The sequence below is a fragment of the Homalodisca vitripennis genome, chromosome 4 (genome assembly GCF_021130785.1).
Source record: "Homalodisca vitripennis isolate AUS2020 chromosome 4, UT_GWSS_2.1, whole genome shotgun sequence".
Classification (NCBI taxonomy): domain Eukaryota; kingdom Metazoa; phylum Arthropoda; class Insecta; order Hemiptera; family Cicadellidae; genus Homalodisca; species Homalodisca vitripennis.
This window is the reverse complement of record NC_060210.1, coordinates 132,980,630-133,006,927: the sequence shown is the minus strand read 5'-3', so window position 1 is coordinate 133,006,927 and position 26,298 is coordinate 132,980,630. Positions and strand designations below refer to the sequence as shown.

Genomic DNA, 26,298 nt, shown 5'->3' with positions numbered 1-26,298 from the left:
CTTGTACAATGTAAGCCTTTATTTACTGTATCTTAACGAGTACATTTTACAATGCCATAATAATATTTAAATCAGACAAGACTCATATATTACTAATAGTGATGTTCACTGACATGACACTAAACAAAATGCTAATATGTGTTTACCTAGAAATAGACTTTCCAATATCAATCATTGCTTTCCTTTTACAGGTTTCAGATTCTCCAACGTCCTGCCAGTTCCAATCAGAAACCCTACTCCACCCAATCAGATCACAATACCCTCCTTAGGTATTTAAGGGACTAATGTAGATGCAAACTAAGATGCTAAGATGCTTGATGTATCCCTACAAGATAGATAAGGTACGATGACTTTATTTCCTATTCTCGTTTTATTTTTATGCATGAATTATACATGTTTGTGCATAAACTGTTTTCCTGTTTATGAATTTCTTTTATTACTTGATTATGCATTGTATCTTAAAACGAGCCTGTTGTACAGTCTGTATGTATTGGTGAAATAAAGTCGTAATGTCGTTTGAACTTCACGTATAGACTGCCTGTAAACTGATGAACTTATTCTGCTACTGATTATTAACTAATTCTTGGATCTATGACAAAGGTGATAAGATTTTATTTATTTATCAACGGTACAACCATTTTGCAACAGTATATAACAAACAATAACTATATTAAATACAACAAGAATAATCTGAAAGCTCAAGTGACATTACAACAATATTATTTAAGTTCACCCAGTTTGCCCACATCTCAAAACTATTATAGCATCATAGTACGTCTTTACTAAACAACAGCATAGAGAAAATGTGGAATACTGGTTACAGGGGTTCACTGATTTGATAAAGCAACTAAGCACAATAAAACGAGACTCTACCACCATTTTCTGGTATGGTGGCAAGTTTTAACAGTTTGGACACGTAAAATAAGATTAAGATGTTGGGAGGTTCAAGCCTAAACTTCAAATTAAACAATTAGGGTATTATAAGAAATATTTCTAAGACCTAGGCCTTGTAAATATGTTTATAACGTTTCGGTAGATTACAATAATTCTTTCTCTATGTATTCCCGGTGCTTGCAAGTAAAGAAAAACGATACATAGCATTTTAATTATATTTATATATTTAGTTTATATTATATTATATATTTGTTTATTATATAACACTTTATTATCTTTGTTATTCCAATTTTCCAGAATCAAGTTCCTCAGTTCCTGTGTAGTCTAACTTTTATGACGACATGCATGTTGTAGCGGAGCGTTTGTGTACTACAGTGCAGTGTTGACATGACATCACCTCCATAACCAAAGAGGGGATTACTTCTGCTTTTTTAGCTTTTAAATTTAATTAACCTCAATATCAAGTTTGGATTTTGTTAAGAAAATCTTTGATATTTGGAAAGCCGGTTCTATTATTGCCAAGTAAGTTTTAAATTAAAAAAAATACATTAATTGCATGTTTGGATTTTAACTAATTCGTAATTTAGGCTAACCATGTTTAGTGTAAACAATATGCCGGTGCTAGATTGTAAGCGTTTATATTACAAGGCATAGGCATAGCAAGTAGATTTTGCAACACAGCCTTTAGCTGAGGACATTGTGTGTGTTAAAACAGTGACAGTGTGTTTTTAAAAGCAGTTAACACTCAATGTAAACAAAGAATCAACATTAGTGTAACTTAACCAATGCACTTGATGATCTTGTTTTTAATTTGCAACATTTGGTTTTGATGATGGGGAGACTTTAATAAGCAGCACACTGTTATTCAATTGCTATTATCGAACAATTCGATATACTAGGCTTATCCAACTTCGATATGTAAAAATCATATACAATAAGAGTTACAAATAACCGTAACAAGAAGAATCTCGTACTTTACAATTTTTAAAACATAAATTTAACAATAACATTACAAAACAACAACACCAACTATGGCCTAGACGTAGATATCAAAGAAACCTTACTAATATTGTAAGTTTTCTATACAACTTGCCTAGTTTGTTATTAACCCTTATGATCCCAACGTCCTAATTTTAGGACGTGGGGTACAATTGCGTTTGATCCCAACGTCCTAATTTTAGGACGTGAGGTACATTTGCGTTTGACCCCAACGTCCTTTTTTTAGGACGTCCAGTAAAATATTTAAAAAAAAATAGGTTTTATATGAAAAAACCTTTGTTCCATATATCAAAATATTCGTAAAGAACCGTTTTACATAGTTATAGTATTTATCGGAACTTTTAATTTAGATTTTGACTTTGGTGGTGACGAAGAAAAGCAAGGTGGAGGTAACAACTTTTTTGAAAAACTGCCAAATAATATGCAAAGAAACTGTTGTGAATGTAGTGCAGCAAGTACCAAAGGTGGTGGCAAAAGAGAAAAGTCATTGTACATTTGTTCTAAGTGTAAGAAAGGTTTACATACCAAGTGCTTTCCTATTCACAAGTGTTAGTACATATTCTACACGGTGCCTTTTTATTATTTTATTATTCAATATCTTTTGTTGAACTATAATAAAACTTTGTAATTTAATTATTCTAAACTTTTATATTATTAAAAGAATTTAGATTTAGATAAAAACCCATTTGGATATTCATAACTAAATGATAGGACAAATATATTGCAGAAAAACATTTTTGGCACTATTTGACATTTAAAAAAAAATAATTTTTTTTCAATTATTTGTGGTTCAAATGCAATAAAACTTTGTATTTTTATTCATTATAAAGTGTTGTTATAAAATATAATTTTGGATTTTTGGTACATATTTTTTTGGATACTGGCAACTACAGGATAACACAAATTTTTGAAAGTTTTTTTGGTATAAAGTAACATAAAAAAAAATTCTGCATGTGTATATATATTTTTTTGTATTAATGCATGTGATAGAGAGTAATGTAAGAGTTAATTTAAAAAAAGATTTATAAAATTCCATCTATAAATAAAACTTTTATGGAGTTTTTAGTAAAGTCTTACATTTTCACAAAACGAGGCCTGGGACTGGGGCAGATGCACCAGTGCTAGGCGCCGGGACTCAGGCAGATACAGCGCGAAAAATGCCTGGGATCTAAAGGGTTAAGGAGTATCCGCTTTTGAAATGGAGGAAAGAATTCTCCCCATGGGTTACCAGGAGCCAAAACCACATGTTGAAGCCACTTACAGTCACAACAGTTACTTGTAAGAAATATCTCAAACATTTACCTCATATTCATCACTATTTTCAAAGTTTAGAAATATTAGTTTCTTCTTGATGTTTATTGTTTACATTGAAATTACTATAACTAATAAGTTGAAATTATATGCTAAGTTAAATAAATTGTAACATCAAATTATTCCTTTGGATAAAAACAGTTGAACCATTTGATAAAAGCGATCGAATAACGAGTGTAGGCCGCTTATTAAAGTCAACCCTTGATGATAAACCAATTAAAATAATATAGGCCACCACCTCAATCAAATCACCAATATTCATGATTATCTAAACTAGGCTTAAACCAAAATGTAGAACCGAAGGGTAGGGTACGATAAGCGGAACCGGTTTTTTATATATCGAAATTGGCAAACGATATTACTTAATCATAACCATCGATATAATCAATCGATACTGATTAATTATTTTGAACAATTAACTTTTAATAATCTGTATTAACAGCTGTAAAAACTTTCAAATAATACTCGTAATGTAATATTTCAATTTTATAAGTAACATTTGATTATTAAAAATGGCAGTCAATTTTAGAAAACTACACAACATTGCTTTGAGAGATGATATGACATTTTTTTTCGTGACTTCCAACATGTGGGACTCGTACTGAAAACCTCATTATGTGAAATTTGTGGGAAAGAAACAACTGTAATTGTGAGAGGAGCAAATATGGTCGTCTTCAGTTTTCCTAATTTTGGTTATAATAATTTGTTTGATCACTGTAAATATTAAATTCATATTTTAATTTAAAATATATGATTGTTATTGAGGACTATAGACACTTTTATATCGATTGATAGTCTAGGATTTGAGATGCGAATATTAGGTATCGATGATTACATTCTTCGATATAAAAAATCCCGGGTCCGCTTATCGTACCCTACCTCACCGAATTATGATATAGGTATTTTAAGGGGGCCATTTAACCCATAAAAAATGAAATTTTTTTTTCAAAAAAATTTTTTTTCTGTTTTTATTTCTTAAACATACTGGAAGACATGTTTTGACATTTAAATAAGTTTTTAATGACTAAATCATGTGTTTTTTGTGTGGTTTTGTACATGCATACCACTGCCTTTACTCCATTTTTTTCGCCTGCAAGCAGAAACCTTCAATTAATGCTACACCCAAATACAACTATCCAACAAAATTATTATTATTATACATTATTATCTAATTATTATATAATTATTATATAATTATGACAATAATAAGCAGTGTTGTTTCACAAGTTTTTTGATGGTTTTTAGGTTGGCAATACCAGCACCCATAAACAATCTAATTTTTTGTACTGGCAAGCAGAAGCCGCTGTTTGTGTTTGTTTACTTCTCTAGCCTTGTTTTTGTGTGGTCAGTAAACACAGTGTGTTAATTGTTTGAAGTTTGCTTTTATTTTCAGTAGAAAAGCACTAACTATAAATAGTGAATTGAGATTAGTTTTATATGTTAGTGGAAGTGTTTGAAGGAACGGTGCTGTCTTCTTTGATTTGTTTTGAAGGTAGACAGATTTGGTTTTTTGAAGAATTTTGGTGGTGAGCTTATGAATTTTTGTATGTTTATAGTGGAAAATGGCACCGATAATAACATTCTACTATTCCAGAAAAGTGCTAGAACTAAGAGTAAACAAAACTAAAAAGCTGCTTTAGCAGCCAGTAAAAGATGGGTGGCAAGTGGAAAAAACTTATAGGCCTACCAGGTGGTAAAAAAGATCCTGTGATGATTTCTAACCCTGTTTCCCAGTACTTCTAAAAAACATCTGAGAATAAGAGTGATTTAATTTAGGTCTACAAAATCATTAGCCTACCTACTATTAGATGTAAATGATATAAACATCAGCTTTTACTAGGCGTAACTCGGAAGTATACTGCGGGATAACACAAGCCTTCACGGCAGTACGCATAACACACCGGAGTACGCAGTTGTTTACGATTAGGTGTTTGAAGCCTCATTGTTACTACCAACTTTGCCCTCTATGCATTCACAAATTTAGTTTTGAAGACATCCAGACCAACGTGGGTTGCAATAAAACTTACGATTTCATGTAGTACTTACTTGTGCGAAGAATTAAAAGCTTCTTCTTATACTTCTGATACAATTGATTAATCTAACAACTTTTATGTAAACCGTATATTTTTGCAAAGTTTTACAGCATTAGGAAAAGGTTATGCTGTTGGTAGAGCAGTTTTGTATGGTTTATGAAAATTGCCTATTTTGAGTAGCAAAACATTTCACAAGTCATGCTTCCAGTTGTAGCGAAATACTACTGCCATTGATGTCAGTCAAAGTAATCTGAAATGGGATCGAAAAAGAAGTGCGTGTAGTATACAAAGAAATGGATTGTACTGTAACTTACGATTCTGTTCTGGTCATTGATACTCGGTGTACGCTACGATGGATCGTGGCACAAGAGAGGCCAATACATCCATGTATGGCATTGGAAGTTGATAGAGCTACAAACTGGCCTACGTCGTAGACTATTGCGTACTGTCAAAGTATTGTCAGGTGTGTGAAATTACTAAGACAGAGTTAGGTGAAGATCTTACTCCAGAATACTAATATTTGGTTTAGTGGACATAAAGACCTTGTGCAACAAAACTATGATTGGTCATCCCCAGCAATGGAAACAAAGCCTGCTGAAATCCTTTGGCAGAGATCTTTGAACCTATAAATTTCCGTATGTCACGATTTTGGTCGGACGGTGATTCTTCTGTACTTTGGTCACCCATAGCCATCATATTTATGGAAATGAGTTAGTCCTAACTAAAGAAGAATGTGTTTAACCACGTTGCCAAACGCCATGGGACTTCTGAGTGGGCTTCGCAATATTATAAAGACATGTCGTCGCTAAAGGTTAAACCCATGGTGGCAAAGCTACGAAATGCTCAAGGAAACAACAAATTATAAAACTGGACAAAATATTAGCAAAATAGCATCCTTAGGAATAAAGATGACATTTCTAAGAATGAAAAGTGACATCCTGAGTTGCCACTTTATCATCATTGTACATCACAGATGAGCGCCTCGCCACTCAAAATGTCCTGATGAGAAAAGAGCTGGTGTTTTTATAATCAAAAGCGGCGCAAGCTACAAACGTTACACCTGGTCCGCATCAAGGACAACTTGGGTACTGCCATCACGCCACAAGGTTCCTCAGACACATCTTTCCTGTTTACCAAAGGTTATTGGCAAAGGATTTGTGGAAAGATGGTGTAAAAGAAGGAACCCAAAATGCAAATGAGAGTTTGCATTGTACCATATGGAAAGAAGGTGTCCTAAAACAAGAAACTTTTCGTAAAAGACTCATGAGGGCGTCAGTAGCGAGGCAGTTTTCACAGTTTTAATTTGTAAACTCTGGTATTTTTTCATTGACATGAGTGCTGCTGAGTCTCTCCGTGGAAGGTTCAGTGGTAGAATAATAAATATCAGAGACAAAAAGAGAGTTTACAAGCACTGTGCCAAGAAAAAATCTGCATTACAAGAGATTCTAAGGAATTTGAAGCTGAATAAGCAGAGACAAGAAGACAAGAAGAAAGAAGAAAGAAGGGCCTACGTTATGGAGCAGGAACTTCTAGGAACTTATATCCTATAAGTAAAGTGAGTTTTAAAACTAATAAAATGTAAGAATTGTGTCAAAGCTTTTTGTTTTTTTTTTGAGACTTTTCCGCAAGTTTTAAATTTTCTGTTTTTTTGCGTCGCTGGAAACACTCTAACTTTTTTATTTGTTTAATATATCAACTTGAAATTTTTTTATGTACTCTCATAGATACTTTATCTACACACTGTAGCATGGAAATTACAAAAATACTACAAATAACCCCACAAAAAAATCTTTTGAAAATTCTTTTACTAAACCTGACTTTTTGAGGAAAAAATTTTTTTATGGTAATAAATAACTTGGGAAAAAAAATGTTTTATTAAAAAAACCATGCTACAGTGTGTAGTATTTGCGTACCCTACAATTAAAAAAAAAGAAATACTTAATTATCTATAATAATATAAAAACAGAGTGTTTCCCGTGAAAACAAAAAAAACTGCTCTCCCCTCCCGCTCCCCCCACTAGAGGCATGGTTGGGGCGGGAAAGAAAAGTATTTTTCATTGAAATTTTTTTACAAAACTAACCAGGTAATAATAAATAGTCAAATTAAAAAAAAATTATAATTAAAAAACATTTGGTTTTGGGGGTAAATGGCACCCTTAAATTACACTACCAGTTATTTTTATATCTAAAATAGTTAATCACAGTAATTAAGATGCTGAATAAGAAACTATCTAGGCTATGTATTATAAAAATGTAAACACAAAACAGCTAACAGTATCAGCCACCACACAATCGGATGATGATTATCAATCATAATTGAATACCGAAATTTGACCTGAAGATATTCATAACTAATCATTGCCAGCTTTCTTTATATAGACTATGTGTCCCATTACTGTTATTTCGTTAACTAGAAAAGTGTGTAATGACAACGACAAGAACAATGGTTATGATATGAATAATATTGGATACAGTTATTTATAAACAAAGAAATCTTTAAAAAACTGTTCATAGAATTGAGTGCAATGACGGAACCATCTTGCAGGAATATATTGAACCAACAAGAAAATTATTATTAGTAGTGTAAGTACGATAAGCGACCCGGTTTTTGTATCGATTTAGTGGTAATCATCGAATACTTAATCCATATATCTAATACAGTCAATCACAACCACTATCAATCGTCATAATAACAATCATATTTGAAATAAAGTAATTAATATGTAACACACACTGATAATATCTTCGAAAAAATAAGGAGCTATAACAGTCAAACAAAACAATTAGAACCAACAAAATGATGAAACATAACCATCATTTTTTATCATAGAATCTATATAAATAAAAGATGATACTGTTCGTGTGTAACAGCATCACTCACAAACGGCTGGACGGATTCGCCTAAATCTTTTTTTAAATTTGTTCGTCTTGATCTGTAGAATTATAGGATACTTTTATCCCCTTTCCCATTCAGATCCCGCCCCACTGGTTACAGAAAATACCCTTAAGAAATGCATTGCAGCAAACATATGTTATTAAGTGAAAGAGTCTTTTATCAAATTTTTAATCAGCAGTTCTTTGTAAACATATATAATGCGACAAAAAAATATATTTATATATAAATTTCTTTAGCACTTATAGTTTTAAAGCATAGAGTAAGCTTAAGAGAAACGACAAATTTTGTTTAAAACTGTTTCCTGCAATCATAATATATAAAGAAATGAATGTTTGTGTGTTTGTCCCTTATAACTCAGAAACTATGGACCGATCACTATGAAAATTTGTATTTTTCTAAGTAAAGTTTTATAACCAATGCCCATTGATGTATCAAACCACCATGGCTGTACTGGCAAATATAAAAGTTATCATAGAAGCGCCTGCACATTATAACTGCAATTTTTTAACCAACACAGTATTTACGTATGATTAAAATATCCAAACACAATTGAAGGCAAAGAATATACCGGCAAAAGCTTAAGAGACTCGTGCGAAGCCGCGGGAAACAGCTAGACAAAATATGCGTACTACTTATTTCTCATGGATAGCAATGACTGAAAGTGGCTTCTAGACCACGACTATTCACAGCTTGTACTGGATGATAGTTCACCACAATCTTTAACTATTGGTTGTGTTGATTTATAAACTGGTATAACAGCAATAAAGTGTTCTACTTCTAAAAAAGTTTCTTGAATTTCAAGGAAACTACAAGAGTCTATTGTATTAAAAAAAAAAAAAAATAATACAGTTCAATAATAATTGTAAACATGTAAATGTTAAGAACTTGTTAATTGTTTATTTTTACACGGGTTTTAATTTCTACTCCTAGTTATGAGATGAAATATTGCTCTGTTAATAAACCTACTAAAAGTAGATTATAAATAAATAATTCAATTTATTTTAGGCAACTATTTTTTGACATTTTTTCTTAATCAATCGTTGTTGCTTTGGTGTATTTTGTTAGCATACTTTAATTAATACTTATTTTTATTTCTGTTTTAGAATTGTTGTTTATTGAGACACCTTTATCTAGAAATATGGCTGCTGGAAGCATTGACCTATTAGATGAAGATGCTGCTGACTTGCAATTTCCGAAAGGTGAGGATTGTTTAAACAACAAATCTTTTACTAGGGATCTCTTGGCTTTTATTACTCAGTTAAATCTGTCATTGTTCAGGATTAGAGAAGATATTAGTCACCTTAATTAAATGGATCCTTTTTTATTTTTTAACACACAATGTTGTCTGCAGCAAATGAAAATTTTTATTTTTCAAAGATTGTGTCACTGATGTGTTATTCTTGGATCTTCAACAATTTTCAGAATTTCATTTGCCTTTAAGTTAAAATGTTCATTGGTTTAATTATTGTTCATCACTTGGGAAATTCTGCCTAGAATATTAGCCTAATATTGACTCCTGAAGGATATTTCTGGAAACCATTATCTGGTTAACAACATTGCATAGGCTGAACTTACAATGTTGTGAGCAGCCTTGATTCTAAACCTAGAGAATGTAGAAGAAATTAAGGTAATGCGTTCTTGAAGGAAATACTTACTCAAGGTACAGACCAATGTGTTTCTGGCACACAATTCTACCTTTACATTACATTTTTCAAAAAATAAATTAGCTATTGGTTGTTAGTTTTAGACAATAGACAATAGACAAAACTCTTTATTTCATGAACTTTGAGTACAGAAATGTTGTCAAAAGTTTGCAAGAGTTGGAACTTGATGAATGCAAACTAGGCTTGCATTACAAATAGGTGATAAATCCATGTACGAAATTAGTTTTGATCTTGAATAGTCGGGTCTTCCCTCCACCGAATATACTCGTCGATTGAGTAAAGGGGTCGAACTAGGAGCCAGTTGATAAGCCGCTCCTAAAGAGCCGGTAATAAAGAGTTTTGTCTATTGTCTATTTTTACACAGATTTGAACATTTTTCGTGACCGTAAAATTCCTTTGTAAATTCAAATGATTTCATACTGCTTATTAAAAATTTTTTCAAAGAGAAAAGTAACCTAGTGAACAAAATAAAAGTGAATTATAAGACCCAATAATCTATGACCACAATAATCAATGATTATGAAATGTATAATAGTATGAACAATGACAGCAGTGCATATATTGTTATTTCATTCATAGTGTTTATTCCCACTTGTATAGAAAATATGGCATATAATTTATATTACTTCTACCATTTGGATTTTTATACACAGTAGCAATAGTATTAGCATCCTTAATTGCAACACCTTGTGTTTCAATAAAATTTTTCAAGGAGTATTGTTCAGATTCTTTCAGTCTGGATCCAGATCTATAATACTTTACTTAAAATTGTATAAGTTTTCAACACTGTTGTATGTGGTAAAAACGGAAGTGCACTATCCAAGGCACTTTAATGTTCATGTGATTTACATAAAACACTTAGCCACTCAGTCTCATTTCTTATCAGTATCTCAAGTAGGTGATGATTTCTCAAGCAAATGGAAAATTGATATTAGTATGTTAATCTAAGAGCTTTATGTGAAAATATTATAAATAAACTCAGCTCTTTGCCAGGAAAGAACAGCGGCTTTTTACAGTAAAAAACAGGAATAATTAGCAGATTGCTTGGCACTCTCGCTATCAGTGCTATCAACTGCAAGAAAAGGAATTTTCCTTCAGTGAATCCGGACATCACTTTACTTTCTTTAGTTCTTGCTAAATATTTATTTTATTTTGTGCTTAACTCATAGTAGTATAGAGATCTCATTCCTTGACCTACATTACGTTACTCAGTAACAAAAATATAATTATTGTTACTATTTCCAATTTAAATGAACTTGACAGTTCCCATTAACAAACGGTTACAACACCAGACCTATGTATGCAGGATTTTATGTATGTTGTATGGTTCTTCAGTGGCCGTATTATATGATGTGTTAGATTTGGTGTTTTTAGATGTATGGTTTATTTACCTGTGGGAAATAATTTTCTGGTATGGTCATGTGTCACACTTTCTCAGGCAATCTTTTGCACATTCTACAAGGACCAGTTATGCCATTGCTTGCATAGTGCTCTTAAAAAATAATCTAAACTGAAACGCCATACTGATTTTAGTAATAGGACCAGTATATACACAATTCACTAGTGTTGCGCTATATCCAGTAAATGGTTGTTTTTAATTCTAGTCCTATGATTTTGCTTTGAATAGTGTTCCAGGAAGACTTTTGTTTTATATTTTCTGTAGTGCTGTTTATTAATAAACAGATATATGGAAGAAACAAACAAGAAGTTTATAAGGTAATGAAGAGAAATATTGAATGAACAAAATAATGAATTATAAACTGATTTGATTCCAATACATTAAAAACCAATGTATCCAAACTATCAATAGATAAAAACTAATAAAATATTCAGGAAGTTAATTTTCATGTGTATAAAAAAGCAAAGTAAATCAATTTTATAACAGTAAAGTAACCAATAAAACATTAAAAAAATGTTGTGTTGTTTATGAACTCTAGTTTATGATTACATGTTCTCTGTATTGAGCAATAAAAACGATTATATTTCATTAACTTTATTAGGTACAGTGCTATGTGTATGCTACAGCCTTTTTGTTTGATAAATTTGCAGAATTTGAAAATGCGGAGACTTTGCTCATCTCTGAAGTCCACATGCTGCTGGAACATCGCAAGGCGCAAAATGAAAGTGCTGAGGAAGAACAAGAGTTTTCTGATGTATTCATGAAGACTTTAACATATACAGATAGATTTCGCAAGTTTAAAAACAAAGAGATCATTGCTTCTGTTCGAAAGTAAGTAATACTTTCATTGTGTAGGTCTACTCAATTTTAAAGTGTAACGTATATCAAATGTTAATTTATTTTTTATCAACAATGTGGTAAAATTTCATTGTCAAAATTTATAATTAATATTTAGTGGAACTAATTAGTACAAATAAAAAACAGTGACTATGAATTATCAGTACAATATTGTGGCATGGTTGACAAGGTTTAATTTAATGTTTGGTGTAATGGCTACATTGATATAAGTGGATATGAATGGGATTCGAGCTGGCCTACATTACAACTAGCAGACATTGTGGAAACTCTGTGGACTTAAGCCATCCTAGCTTCCATACAATATTCAACTCGCAACTGTCACAAAGTAGGAGTAGAGGAACTTAGTTCTGCAACTGTCACTATGTTTATCTGTCACTTGCCCACACACTAACACACCAGACTCACTTTGAACAACTTGCTGCGACTAACTTTCCATTTCAGAGTGGTAAATGCAGATTGAATTTGACATTTCCTTTTGACTGAAAGAACTGATACGTCTTCAAAATCAATCAGTTTACTCTTTAGCAGACATTTTTTATAAATCCGCACTTCTACAGTTATTGCAGAATACAAGTCAGTCATTGTCCCATAATATACAATAAGTGGCATGAGTCTCATAAAGATAATGTTCATAATTTTTTGTATAAGGAGCTTATTATTTTTATAAGTGAGTTGTTCTTGGAGTGTTGCAGTTATATTTTTTGATATTTTTATCATTATCCGGAAAATTAAACCTTGGGATCCACAGGTTAAGTATTTTTATGTTTTTATCATTCATATCAGCATCAAAATTCTTATTTTATATTCTATACATTTCATTACACTTAAAATATAGGTTCAAAAACATTGCTATCTACTTCCTGATACATGGTTTACACCTAAACATTTCAGGGATTTAACATGATATTCTGTTACGGGAAGTAAATGTTTGAAATAAAATTGTGGCAACATTATACAACATATTTTTAGGTTTGATATAGAATGAATTTATTTTATTTCAAAACTATAAATCAATACATCTGATTTAATGATTATAGAAGATGGACTTTTACACTATGTAAGGAAATAAAATCATTGATGCATGTAAGTTTGAGTAATGTAATGTATTGAGTTAGTGATGTTATTGAGCTAAACTCAATTCAATTATAATCAATCTTAATATTTGGGTGGAAAATCTTTTCTTAGGCTAAACTGGTAAAGACATATTTACTGATGCTATAATTTTTACAGTATGACAATATTTGGGCTTACTAACCGTACGATGCAAGGAACTGTAGTCCATCTGTTAGAATATTGATCAACATAATTCTCATCATAACCAGTCAATTTTAATATAATGCAAGCATATATAAAGCTTTTATAAAACATAACTTAGGTCTAGGACTAAAACCACTTTCAAGATTTTATTCCCATTTAATCAAGTCTTTTAAATTTTTTCCAGCTTATTAACCCAGAAGAAATTACACAAATTTGAACTGGCTTCCATAGCAAATCTGTGTCCAGAAACACCTGAGGAGGCAAAAGCCCTAATTCCAAGGTTTGTTTTTAAATGTATATTTACAGCAAAGCCTATCATATCTGGTCTATTATGGCACCAGGTTAGGGTGGATAGTATTAATGGAGCATGTGGAATTGTAATATGATTTGTAATAGAATTTTTAAGTAATTTATAGCAGAACCATTGGTAATATTGAGGACTACTAAACACATCAAAGCTAAATGGACATCAATTACGTCAGAGTGTGTGTAGCTCTTTTGGTGACAAACGTAAGTTGTTATGTCCGTAGTTTAAAATCACATATGGTGATGTCAATTCTAGCTTCAATCTACATTACACTGCTTCGAGAGATGCTCAACACTCAAAGCTACTGTCAGCTTGTATGTCCAGTTACATTACATTTCACTGTGTAACTTACGTCGGACATCATCAACAGATGTTGACTTACATCCGTTACCATTGCTCATGTGTCTCTGGCCTAAAACTAACTACTATATTGGATATTTTTAGTCAAATGATCTTTTAGTTATGTATCTACGATACGTAACAAAAAATAAAACGTTCATAATGTACAATTTTAAAAATAAAGATGTGGCTTATTAGGGCAGTGTCTCATGCATATATGTCACTGTAGAACGTGTTGACTGAGTTTGAGAGTTCTCACCATTATAGTAATTTGAGCCGATCACTCTTGATATTTGAAAACAATGACAAATGCTACAAATATAGCATTTTTCAGTCACCGTGACAAATACGTTCACCACGTTAACTTAAGGAAGCTGTTGAATTTAGTGTTCTTTTCACTACAAATCTACCCTCTGGACCTCTTTCTACTTTATTCGATAGGTTGACGGTCTCAATAACCTTTTGTTCTTTTGAAGAACTCTTTATTTTTGTGTCAGTTCTTTGTTGTATTACCTGAACTGTCTGTTTGTGCTAAGTTCAATATAGAATCATTTATTAATAAAATTAGCATAATATTACATTTTTCTAAAATAAAAATTTGAATTCTTGAATCTTAACTATAAGTTATAAGCCTACTACTTCATAATGAAATGCTATGACCTTAACTTTAATCTCATAAGAAAAGTGATTTAAACACTTTTAAACTTTTATTTTTGTTTGAATAGTAATGCAAAATGTCACAGGTAAGATCAACACATTTTAGTTTTGCGGGTAAAATGTATACATTTTGAGTAGGTATTGAAATGATAAAGTATAAAAAAGTTCGAGATTTTACTCTGAATAATCAATATAAATTGATATAATACAGTGGGACCTTGATATATCAAATGCCTTGACAAATCGGAAGGTTTGTCATACCCCTTGAATGTTCCATTTACATGAATGCTAATTTTTCCTCTATATATCGAAGGTTTAATTTAAATAACATCAATATATTGAATTTTTGCTCTTAATTTTGTCTACTATTCTGTACCTCAGAACCATAGTATCGTAAGTCACAACTGGTCAACTTTACAGAAGAGCCCCAAAAACACAATCCGACTCTAGTTACCATTAAGGGCAAGGTTAAGATATACTATTATAACTATTTTAGCAGTAAAGATTTACAAATCCAAAACCAATTTTTTATATTGTCAAAGATTTTTTACTTTAACATAATTAGTTTTATTAATAATGGACTTACGGATGTTGTGGTCTTTAACATAGGTGACTTAATATGGACTTAGACTCCTATGGCCATAATTGGTAAAACTAATTGTAGGGATAGTAAAAAAATGGTAGAATTAATAATAATTTAAATTTATTAGTTTTATTATTATTACTAAGATTAACATTATTAATAGTTTTAAGGTCTGATAAAAAAGAGCAGCATTAGGTTAAGTTAAGTAAAGCTAAGCACAATTTTTATTTTTTAGAATAATTCACTTTTTGGTCGATACACTTCAGTCGATAAAAAAAAACTTTTTTGATGTCAGATGTGTAAACTGCTTTAATCTAGTTCAGTTGAATCTTCTTCAGGGAAGTCACCACATCATCTCCATGTGGAATGCTTTCAAAATACTGCCTATACTCTTCAGGAGCCCACTGCACTGCATGAGAGTTTGGATGTCCCTATACTTTTTCATTGCTTATTCTCTTTCTTGTTCTTCTTAGTTGAGGTATAATCTGAGGCATTATTAAACCTATTCGTTTGTTTCTCTTCAAATCAACTTGTTGAAAGTAATCTTCACTGAAACTAGTTTTATAGTAAACAACACCTTTATTTTCTCTTCGCAATTGCAGCCATACTACTTCAGATATCAAAAATGGTTCTGCTTCTGTGTTTTTTTTTTCTGGATATAAGTGGACCATTTTTCTCTTTTAGATGTAAGAAATTAAGAAAATTTTCTAAAGCCATTCTTTTAGTCTGAAATGGATTTTTTTGAATCACATGTCGCAATGAAATTCATCCAGTCATTGGTTTGTAAAGATAGTGTTTTCTTTGAACTTTTTTCTTTGCCCTCTCAATTATACTAATGCTTACCATCAACCTCCATGTGTGTATGGCCGGCAAGAAGAAATTTATGATTTATTACTTCAAGATGGGGGAGCTTTTCCATAAGCCACATGTACATGAAGATCATGTTCAGGTTTCTGTTCTGCCCACTGCAATTATCTGTCCATACTGTAAGGTTCTTTGTTTTAGCAGTTAATTCTTGACTTCCCCAAGCAAAAAAGCAAGAAGCCATTTCACTCCCCCCTCTTCCTCCAGCAGTCTCATCCCAAATCATACAATGAGTTTTATTTTCTGTTGTGTCATATATTGTATAGTTTAATGTCCATAACTTTCTTAAGTAAAAACTTTGACAATTTGTTAATGCTGGTGTTGGTAAGCACTTTTGTAAGTCTGCTGTAATGACTTTAGTGTCTTCACTTTCCTTGGCAATGAGTTTGTCCTCTCTTTTTAAAGTATATCTTCGAGAAGCTTCTAAATGATCCTCCTTTTGCTGTTTGAGTTCTTGTATTTTTTTCCTGACACTGTTCATTTTTTAGGTTACAGTCAATTTTGTCACACGTATCACAAGTATCGTTATCAGGCAAATGAAAAGAATAATTAAATTGTTCATTGAACACTTTAGAAAATAACCATTTCTTTTCTGGTTTTCATACCATCTTTATTGCAGTCTTCGATACATGTCCGTACATTTTGGTAATATTTAAATGATTGCCCAAGTATTTCCGCTGTGACCTCTCCTACTGTAATGGCTAACATATGCAGGATATTTCTTAATATGATTTTTTGATCACTTCTATTGCTTCATCAGGTATTTTATTAATCAGTGTGTGGTGTCCTCTAAGGTCTCCTGCTACAAGACCAATGTCACCTGTCTTTCTCAAAACACTTCTTGTAAACATATCCGAAATTGAAAGAGTATTTAAAAAAAAGGTTTTACACACTACTTCTTCAACACTGTTCTTTTAAAAAATATATGCATTGCTCACCACTTTTATTCTGCCTCGTTCCGTCTCTTTGCCGCTGCCTAGTTACAGGTTTTGATTTGATGCAAGAGATGCAACAAACTGCCTTTTTAAGTCCCCCAGGTTCTGTCATATTTCCAAAACTCGGAATGGATATTGAGTCTTTCTTCATTTGTAAATCTTGTGTTACATTTTAATCGACAATTATCTCGACATGGAGGTTTTAATGGCCTTCCTTCTGCAACCTTTCCCTTTGAATTTACGTACTGCTCACCAGAAAGTACTTTTCTTTTCCTAATGTTTTTTTTTCCAGTTTACTGGGTTTCTGACTCTCTTTTGCCCTTTTCAGGAATATTTATCATGTCATCATTTGAATCAGAATCACTGTAGGGAACAAGTTTATATTGATTTGATACGGCTGTAGGTACGGTATTTGTATCAACTGTTGTAGGTTGTGATATCTCAATGACATCACTAAAAGATATTTCACTTTCTGAACTCTCCTGGGGTACATAAGTGGGATCATCCAGATCATTGTCAGAAAATAAACTGCTGTTTGATGAACAGTCCACTTGTACAATTTCAGCAGGAAGATGATGTCCGGTTTCTGGTTCTGCAAAGAAAAAGGTTTATTAGTAGCCTACTACCCAATAAAATATGTATATATAATTAAGGTTAGTACCCTTGTAGGTATAAACTCATTTTATAAACAAACATGTTACGGACAGGCCATGATACATATTTTCATTACGTTACGTCTTAATTTTTGTAGCTGCACTTCCATATACGCCCGGCGAAACAATCGATTTAATATCAAATATCAATCTTTCGTTCGAGATAAATGAGTAAGTACATTATTTATGTAAATTTACCCAAATTTGTTTAAACACAGTTTCACATAATTAATTACAATATAACATCATTTAACACACATTTACAATATATTAGAAAATTTCAAACTTATTACAATTGAAAATAGTGCCTCTAGATGCATATAACTGTGGACTCTTGGGATCACTCATGCCTTGGTGATGTGGATTGCCTTACACCGTAGAACAAGGCCATCTTTTCCAGGAGACACTTACATAACTATTTATTTTTGCCGAAAAACATTACAAACACACTTCTCAGATAATACGAAAACCAACCACATTTTTTGTCTCAGTAATGTCATTACAGAACGTTACATTTAATTGTTTATGATATTTAATTTGGTTCTTAAAAAAATCAACATTATTTTCTTGACCAATAAAGAACGACATTTTCATACAGAAACCGATAATTCATAATTTCATTTCATTCTTCCTAAGATCGATATATTAACAAACTATATTTACTATCAATATGAATTTCGGTAGTACATTATTTGTTTCACGGGGCCGTATATGGAACTGCAGCCTTTTTGCTCTTAATATGGTCTTATATCAATACTGTTAAAGCCCAGTTTGTAAGAATGACAATAACCTTAAGTGAAAATTCAGGTTATAATATTGTAACAAAACAACATATGCCTATAACGTAGGCAAGAAAACACTTACCATAACCGTTCACTGATGGATCAACAACATCTTCTGGATCTTGAATAAGATTTTCATGTTTGGTGATATTTTGTCCTAGTAGGCTATAAAGCTCAGGGAATGATTCTTGAATCAAATCCGGTTGCACTGTCTGTAAATTAATACAATGATTTTAAAATACTACAAAATACTAAAAAAAACTATTACAATCTTACCTTTTTGTTATTAGGCCTATCAAACTGGTTATTAAATTTTATTACTAAAGCTTGTAATTTTAAAATATTCATATTTTGTCAGATCTGTAATTTATTTCATTAACATAGCTTAAAAGGTTACATAGCTTTGTAACAACGATTACAATGAATTAATATGGTTATGATAGGTACCCATAACCTCTGACCTACAAAATAAAAATTAGAACTAACCAACTGTAATTCAGTTAGAAAAGCCGCAGGGCTGCTGTTCCTGGGTGCTTGTGTTCCTGAATGTTAGGAATCCTCTATTAATGGAGACACTGGGCAACTTGTTACATCTTCTGAAGTAACAACATAGCCATGATCAAGACTTAATAATGTGTTTCTGATGTTGTGCCAATGAAAGCATAAGTTTTCCTCTACTTGAAACATTACTGTATGGTCCATCCGTCATTATAAATAACCATTAAACTCTAGCTTTTATTCATATGAAAGACAATGTATGCAATCTTTAACCACAATGACCTCGAATATCTTTCTTCTAACCTCAAACACCAAATTCGAGAGCAAAAGCAACAATAAACACATGTAGCTACAAATCAGCTGATTGAAAAAACTGGATTTGAGTTACTAGCTACTATATACAGTACAGGAGCCAGACTAACGTAAAGTCCGGCTCTGGACTTGCGTTACACTCATTGGAGCTTACTATTTAGAACCAAATATCGTATCTAGATTTACGATAGTATGGCTCAAACAGATGTTGTGACTTACGATTGTATAGCTCTAGCTAAATCCGTAAATATATTTTTTAGCAGACATACGATAGAATGGTTCTATAGAGCACATAATTTCAACAAAAGATCAGCTGATATCAGAAAAATGATATTTTTGGACTTACGATACTATGGTTTCTGAGGTACAGCTGATTTACCTCTTTATATCCAAGTTTCAGTTTATCAGCGCAACAATCCGAAGTACACTGCTGAAGTTTATGTAGATACTTTAAACCCCCACTATCGACACCCTTTGTTTTCTGTTGCCGCCAGTGGTGAATCATCACTCCAGTCTTAGTTTTATTTGGACGTTAGTGTGATTCGAGCGAATTTAAGTTAACTCAGTGAACTGTGCGCATTAGATTTTTAGCTGTGACAGTACTTAGTATAAAAGTGCGATGGAAAAACTAAATACTTTATCTTATGAAGCTAAAATTAAACTTACAGAGACTGTTAATTCTGAGAACAAGAAAAAAGTGACATTGCAAAGGACTTTGATATACCAGCGAATACTCTGTCAATCATTTCTTACTAAACATTTCCCGATTACGTATTCACAATCAAGAGTAAATTATAATTGTAGGTTATGGACCTGGAATTCTGTATATTGAAGACCGCCGATTTGACCTTGATATAATGAACAACAGAAAAACGATTGTAAACCTCTATCCCGAACAGCCTTAACCCTCATAGTGCCAGGGTCTCCCGTAACGGGAGACCTTATATACTTCCGAAAAGTGCCGAGTCTCCCGTACCGGGAGACCCCGTAGTAGCGCAAGAAGTGCCAGGTCTCCCGTAACGGGAGACTTCGTATTTAATTTATTATACAATACTGTCATATATTTACTAGTTTACACTACATCCAAAAGCTTTATGGATATCCAAAGCGTAAAAAAAAAAAATATTTTCCTTTGTTCTGCGGGCAGATGACGTGCTTGTTTTTGTGGTACTTTGGGATTATACCGACCACACCCAGAGATTAATCGTTATTTGACATTTTGCTTCTACTGATTACTAGATTAGCGTAGAACAATATTTCGTCAATATAAAACAGGAATTGTCTTATCGCAAACTCAGAGTTCAAAGTCGAGCGGTCTAGTAGATAACGTGATTACAGAGTCTCGCCGCCCGTTCAGCTGGTGCGTCGCTTTGTTGTAATTCCTTGTTTTACCCCTACATTTCTCCAAACACAAAAATTCACAAAAACAAATATTACCAAACAAAAACTAAATTCTTTATTGAAAAAAAAAACACTCAAAACTTGTTTTAATTCTTGATCACACTCCGCCACCCAAAATGCGAGTGCCTCCGAAGGTGCTGCCGAAGCCCGCTCTGATGTCAACGTAAGAAAAACATCCCTCGAGATAGTACCTATCAGTAAAATATCAAATTCTAGAGGGGCTGATCAGAAATATAAATTGAATTGTAATTGAAAGGCAATTGTGTACTGTGCAAAAAACTTAAATAATCATGTAATGCCGCACTGCCTGCCGTAATCGGGATTCTCGAGAAAGATAAGATAACAGCGACAACAATACCGATCACAATACCTGGAAATGCTTGTAAGTTTGTAATTAATTAAAGAGTTGTTTTTTTCGTTCTATTATGTTTGTTTCTATAAATTTATATTTTTGTGTTCTTCGTACTTGTGTGGTCGGTATAATCCCAAAATACCGTTTTTGTTTTGTGTTCAGCTGTTTTGATGCAACGACGATCGCAGTGGCCGTTGTGTGTTGTGTTTCGTTGTTGTTTATCTTGCTTGAGAGTTTTCAAGTTTTTAGTGCTGCATTTGTAGTTTCAACCCGAAAAATGGAAGATAGTGATGTTAGAAAATTTTTGGAAGCTACTTGTTTTACAATTCTTACAGGATATATTAGGAATTGAAGTAAAAAATGTAATATTATTGTTAGAAACATTGTTGCTTAGAGAAGAAAATCTAATCCTTACAAAAAATTTGTAATTTGTTAGATATTATTTTCAGGTAGTTTTAGTTCAAATATAATGTTATATATTATATAAAATCTTTTGTTCTTTCACAAAAAAAAAATCATCAAAATATGTTGGTAAGCCAATTTTTTACAGCATTGTAACCAAAAATTTTTTCATTGTTTTTTTTTTTCTAGAAGGTTTTAATTCAGAATTATGTTATACATATGAATTTTGATTGTTTTTTTAATGCTGTATAACATAAAAATATTTCTAACTAGATAAAACAAAATTAGTTTATGTTTTTCTATCTCAAACTTAAAAAAGGGTTTAAACATTTTTTAAAGCCTATCGATTTTTTATAAAATTTGCATTTGTAGTTTCAACCCGAAAAATGGAAGATAGTGATGTTAGAAAATTTTTGGAAGCTACTTGTTTTACAATTCTTACAGGATATATTAGGAATTGAAGTAAAAAAATGTAATATTATTGTTAGAAACATTGTTGCTTAGAGAAGAAAATCTAATCCTTACAAAAAATTTGTAATTTGTTAGATATTATTTTCAGGTAGTTTTAGTTCAAATATAATGCTATATATTATATATAAAATCTGTTTGTTCTTTCACAAAAAAAAAATCATCAAAATATGTTGGTAAGCCAATTTTTTACAGCCTTGTAACCAAAAATTTGTCATTGTTTTTTTTTTTCTAGAAGGTTTTAATTCAGAATTATGTTATACATATGAATTTTGATTGTTTTTTAATGCTGTATAACATAAAAATATTTCTAACTAGATAAAACAAAATTAGTTTATGTTTTTCTATCTCAAACTTAAAAAAGGGTTTAAACATTTTTTAAAGCCTATCAATTTTTTATAAAATTTGCATTTGTAGTTTCAACCCGAAAAATGGAAGATAGTGATGTTAGAAAATTTTTGGAAGCTACTTGTTTTACAATTCTTACAGGATATATTAGGAATTGAAGTAAAAAATGTAATATTATTGTTAGAAACATTGTTGCTTAGAGAAGAAAATCTAATCCTTACAAAAAAATTTGTAATTTGTTAGATATTATTTTCAGGTAGTTTTAGTTCAAATATAATGTTATATATTATATAAAATCTGTTTGTTCTTTCACAAAAAAAAAATCATCAAAATATGTTGGTAAGCCAATTTTTTACAGCATTGTAACCAAAAATTTGTCATTGTTTTTTTTTTCTAGAAGGTTTTAATTCAGAATTATGTTATACATATGAATTTTGATTGTTTTTTAATGCTGTATAACATAAAAATATTTCTAACTAGATAAAACAAAATTAGTTTATGTTTTTCTATCTCAAACTTAAAAAAGGGTTTAAAACATTTTTTTAAAGCCTATAGATTTTTTATAAAATTTAAAATTTTTACAGTTCTTTGTGTACTCTTTTATGATAGGTAAATTAGAACAGTCTTTTACCAACAAATTGAATAAAAAACCATGAAAATATGTTGATAACCCAATTTTTTACAGTGTTTTTACCAAATTCTCACGTTTTTGCTGAAAAATTCCCGGCACTTCTTGCAAATACCCCATAATTTCATCTGGCACTCTTACAATGTGAAAAATTTTTAGAGCTGTGGCACTCAAAGGGTTAATATATCATACATATTAAAATTCTCGATATATCAAAGTTTTGTGTTTTCCACTCAGTTTCGATATGTCTAGGTTCCATTGTATAATGTAAAAACAATAAAGAAAAAGGCTAAATAAATATTTGGATGCAAAGATTATTTTAAAATTGATACATATCCCTAAATAAATAACAGAATAAAAGGGGCTTGAAGTGAATTTTTTTTGGGGCATTCTTCTTATGGGGCTAAACTCAAGATGGCCTCTAGTACAGCCAGCTCTTGGTTTGGTTACTGCCAGTCATATCTCTGCTGGTATATATATATATATATATATATATATATAATATATATATATATATATATATATATATATATGATTGTAACTTAGTATCCTGGTTAGTTAAGTAAAAATAAGAAAAAAACTATGACTTCCCTTAATGAATTTATTAAACTATGTACAATACAGTTTATTTGGTAAGGCTTTTTATTAGATGAATCTTGTCTTTTTTAAGTAAGCCTCTCATCAATAGCTAGCAGCAAATCTGGTTTCTATTGAGATGTATACAGAGTTAGGAAAGCGTGTGTTTCTGTCATCTAACCTGACACCTCCAAAGCAAATGTTTTAGTTTCCGGAATGTCTGACGACTTAGTCACAGCAAGAAATATGTGTGATGTGACACTAGCCTTACAGTTACAAAATGTTAAGTTGTTTGACACTAAACCAGATATCAGAGGTGCTGGATATTACAGGGCTCAATATGACAGTTTTACTGTATTTTGAAAAAAAAATTAAATTTATTTAAGTGTTCATATAAAATCCTTTTCATTTGTTCATAGGACCATCTATACAATATTCAGCCATAACAAAAAGAGTGAAATTATTGGAACTGTCTAGATGTTAACAGAACATTTAGTTTTCCAAGTTTGGAGTTGGGTTGATGAACCTTTGAAAGTTATGTTGTTGTTTTTTCACCGGAAATAGAATGTCTATAGCAGATTTTGTTGTAGCTTTTAACTCAATACCAAAATATACAGTCTATGAATTTGGCTCCAATAGCAAAAAATAATTTCGATTAGATTGGTATCAAACATTGTAAAGATAATCTTAGTTTTTAGACTTAAACAGCTCTTGTCAGAACTAACAGTAAATTTCTCGTTTACACCATTTTTATACTATATAAAAAATGTAATAGATTAATTTCTTTGGTGCGAAGAGCAACTTAAGTTATATTCCACATTTAATCAATCAAATTCACAGTGCTAACTTCAAAATAGTTTAAAACATTTTCAAATTATGTAATATCTGTTTTATAAAAACGTAATTTTTTCAGTTTGGAGGGCAGATTTGAAGATGAAGAGTTACGACAAATCCTGGAAGACATTCAAACAAAGAGAAGTTTACAATACTAAGTGTTTAATCAAAATTGTACCAATAAGATTATTTATGTTTTAGCTGTGATTATAATAAATTCTTTCTTACAAATAGTGTTTATTTATTAGCACACCTATAAAAAACTGTAGAACTTTTGTGTAATTTCAATGTACAAGTTAATACATTATTTGTAATGTTTGTATATTTTAAATGACTATGCATATAAAGTAAGACATTCATATACAAATGTGTTTATTTACTAAACTTAGTGCAGCTGATGATACATTTTTTATAGTAAATTTCTCAATCATTACAATAAAAACCAGGTTGTGTGCTTATACAATACAAATTACTATTGTCTCCCAGACTATAACATTGAATAACGTTTTAAAAATGTGTGTATATCCTACACAGTGATCAATGTATTCAATTAATCATAGTTGAAACTCAAAAAGAAAAAAATCCCTTCTGGCTCAGTTGGAAAAAGGTAAATTTCACATGAGGCTGTCATCTAGAAATGTAAAACTGAAAATGCATTACGTATTAGTTTATGTAGATGTTTGATTCACACAACACTGATGTGACAATAACTCAATATTGGCCTGTTAATATAATTGTAACACTTTGAAACATTTATTAACTCCATAATTTTGAAGCAGTACAAGACAATATTGTTATAAGCCTATACATTTCTTTGTATAAATGTGGACTTGATTTATTTAAATTAAGTTTGTAAACATATTCACTTCTAACGGTCCAATTTTATCTATAATGCAAAAATGAATCGCAAAATGTGTTGGTAAGCGCAAATCATGAGAACGACTGGACCATTTTAACAGTGGCTTATATAGCTCAGTTGGTAAATGAAAGATTGCTATACACGAGGATCTAGGTTCAAATCTCATAGTGGGCATAATCTTTTTGCCTCATAAAATATTGAAGTTGATTCTACAGTGGAAGAGGATATACATTTTGTGGATTTTTTCCTTTTTGTTTTAATTAATTATCTGTAAATATATGTATTATTGACTCTACTTTAGTAAAAATGGCTAAAACAAAGAGTAATAAAAAGACTGTTGACAAATATCCTTATGGGGATTGCAAAAAAAATGTAACAAAAAACAGTCGTGCTGTTTTATGTAAAGGAGTATGTCAACAATGGTTTCACTTTAAGTGTACAGATTTGACTGTTACCCAGTTTAATACATTGTATAATACAAAAGAAAACTGGTACTGTAATAAATGTGATGTAACAGGAGATAATGGTGTATTTCAAGACACTATGAGTGTAGTTAGCTCTATCAATGAAGGAAATTATGAGGAAACAGTTTTAAATAATGAAATCAATACATTGTTGACTGAAGAAATAGAAAATAAAAAATCAATAATAAAAATTCTCAACGAAGATTTAGTAAAAGCTCGAAAACAAATTAATAATTTAGAAAAACTAGTACTTGACAGGGAGGAGGAAATAATTAAATTAAAATATAATAATAATAATACTGATCTCAAGGTGGTATCGTGTGGAAGTACAAAATCAAGAAGTTTGCCTTGTCAGTTTAAACTTCAAACAGGTAATTTCTTTCAACTCCTCCAGGACAATGAAACTGATTTAGAAATACAAGGAAATAATGTACAAATGAAAGTACAGGCAGACACTTATATAAATAAGAAGATAAAAAAGAGCAATCAGACTAAACAAACAACTTTGAACCCTTGTTATAAAAATCAGAAGAAAAAAATATTGTTATGTTCTGATAGCCATGGAAAAAATCTAGTGTGGCATATTAATAAATGTCAACAGGAATATGAAAGTGTAAGTTTTGTTAGGCCTGGAGGTAAAACTAAACAGATAGTAAATAAAGAAAATATAACGAGTGAACTTAAGAGTAGAGAAGACATTCTAGTTGTGCTGTGTGGTTCAAATG

The 26,298-nt window shown here is 31.2% G+C and overlaps 1 protein-coding gene across 2 annotated transcripts; it reads left to right on the top strand.

Moving 5' to 3' along the window:
• Positions 1–1,249: 1,249 nt before the first annotated feature.
• Positions 1,250–24,481, top strand: LOC124360187 (DNA-directed RNA polymerase II subunit Rpb4). Of its 2 annotated transcripts, none has more exons than XM_046813577.1 (5): positions 1,250–1,298; positions 9,235–9,332; positions 11,847–12,027; positions 13,496–13,591; positions 24,330–24,481. In XM_046813577.1, exons 2-5 carry the CDS (start codon positions 9,272–9,274, stop codon positions 24,406–24,408), a joined length of 417 nt encoding a protein of 138 aa, XP_046669533.1. In that variant the 5' UTR covers positions 1,250–1,298; positions 9,235–9,271; the 3' UTR covers positions 24,409–24,481. The 2 variants fall into 2 exon arrangements, with proteins under 2 accessions (XP_046669533.1, XP_046669532.1); XM_046813576.1 differs by having other exon boundaries at positions 1,250–1,416; positions 9,237–9,332.
• Positions 24,482–26,298: the final 1,817 nt, after the last annotated feature.

Excerpts from the sequence above, each read along its gene's own strand:
- LOC124360187 (XM_046813577.1), top strand. The coding sequence starts at position 9,272 with ATGGCTGCTGGAAGCATTGACCTATTAGATGAAGATGCTGCTGACTTG. Across the intron at positions 9,333-11,846 it reads TGACTTGCAATTTCCGAAAG|AATTTGAAAATGCGGAGACT; the intron begins GTGAGGATTGTT and ends ATAAATTTGCAG. Across the intron at positions 12,028-13,495 it reads ATCATTGCTTCTGTTCGAAA|CTTATTAACCCAGAAGAAAT; the intron begins GTAAGTAATACT and ends AATTTTTTCCAG.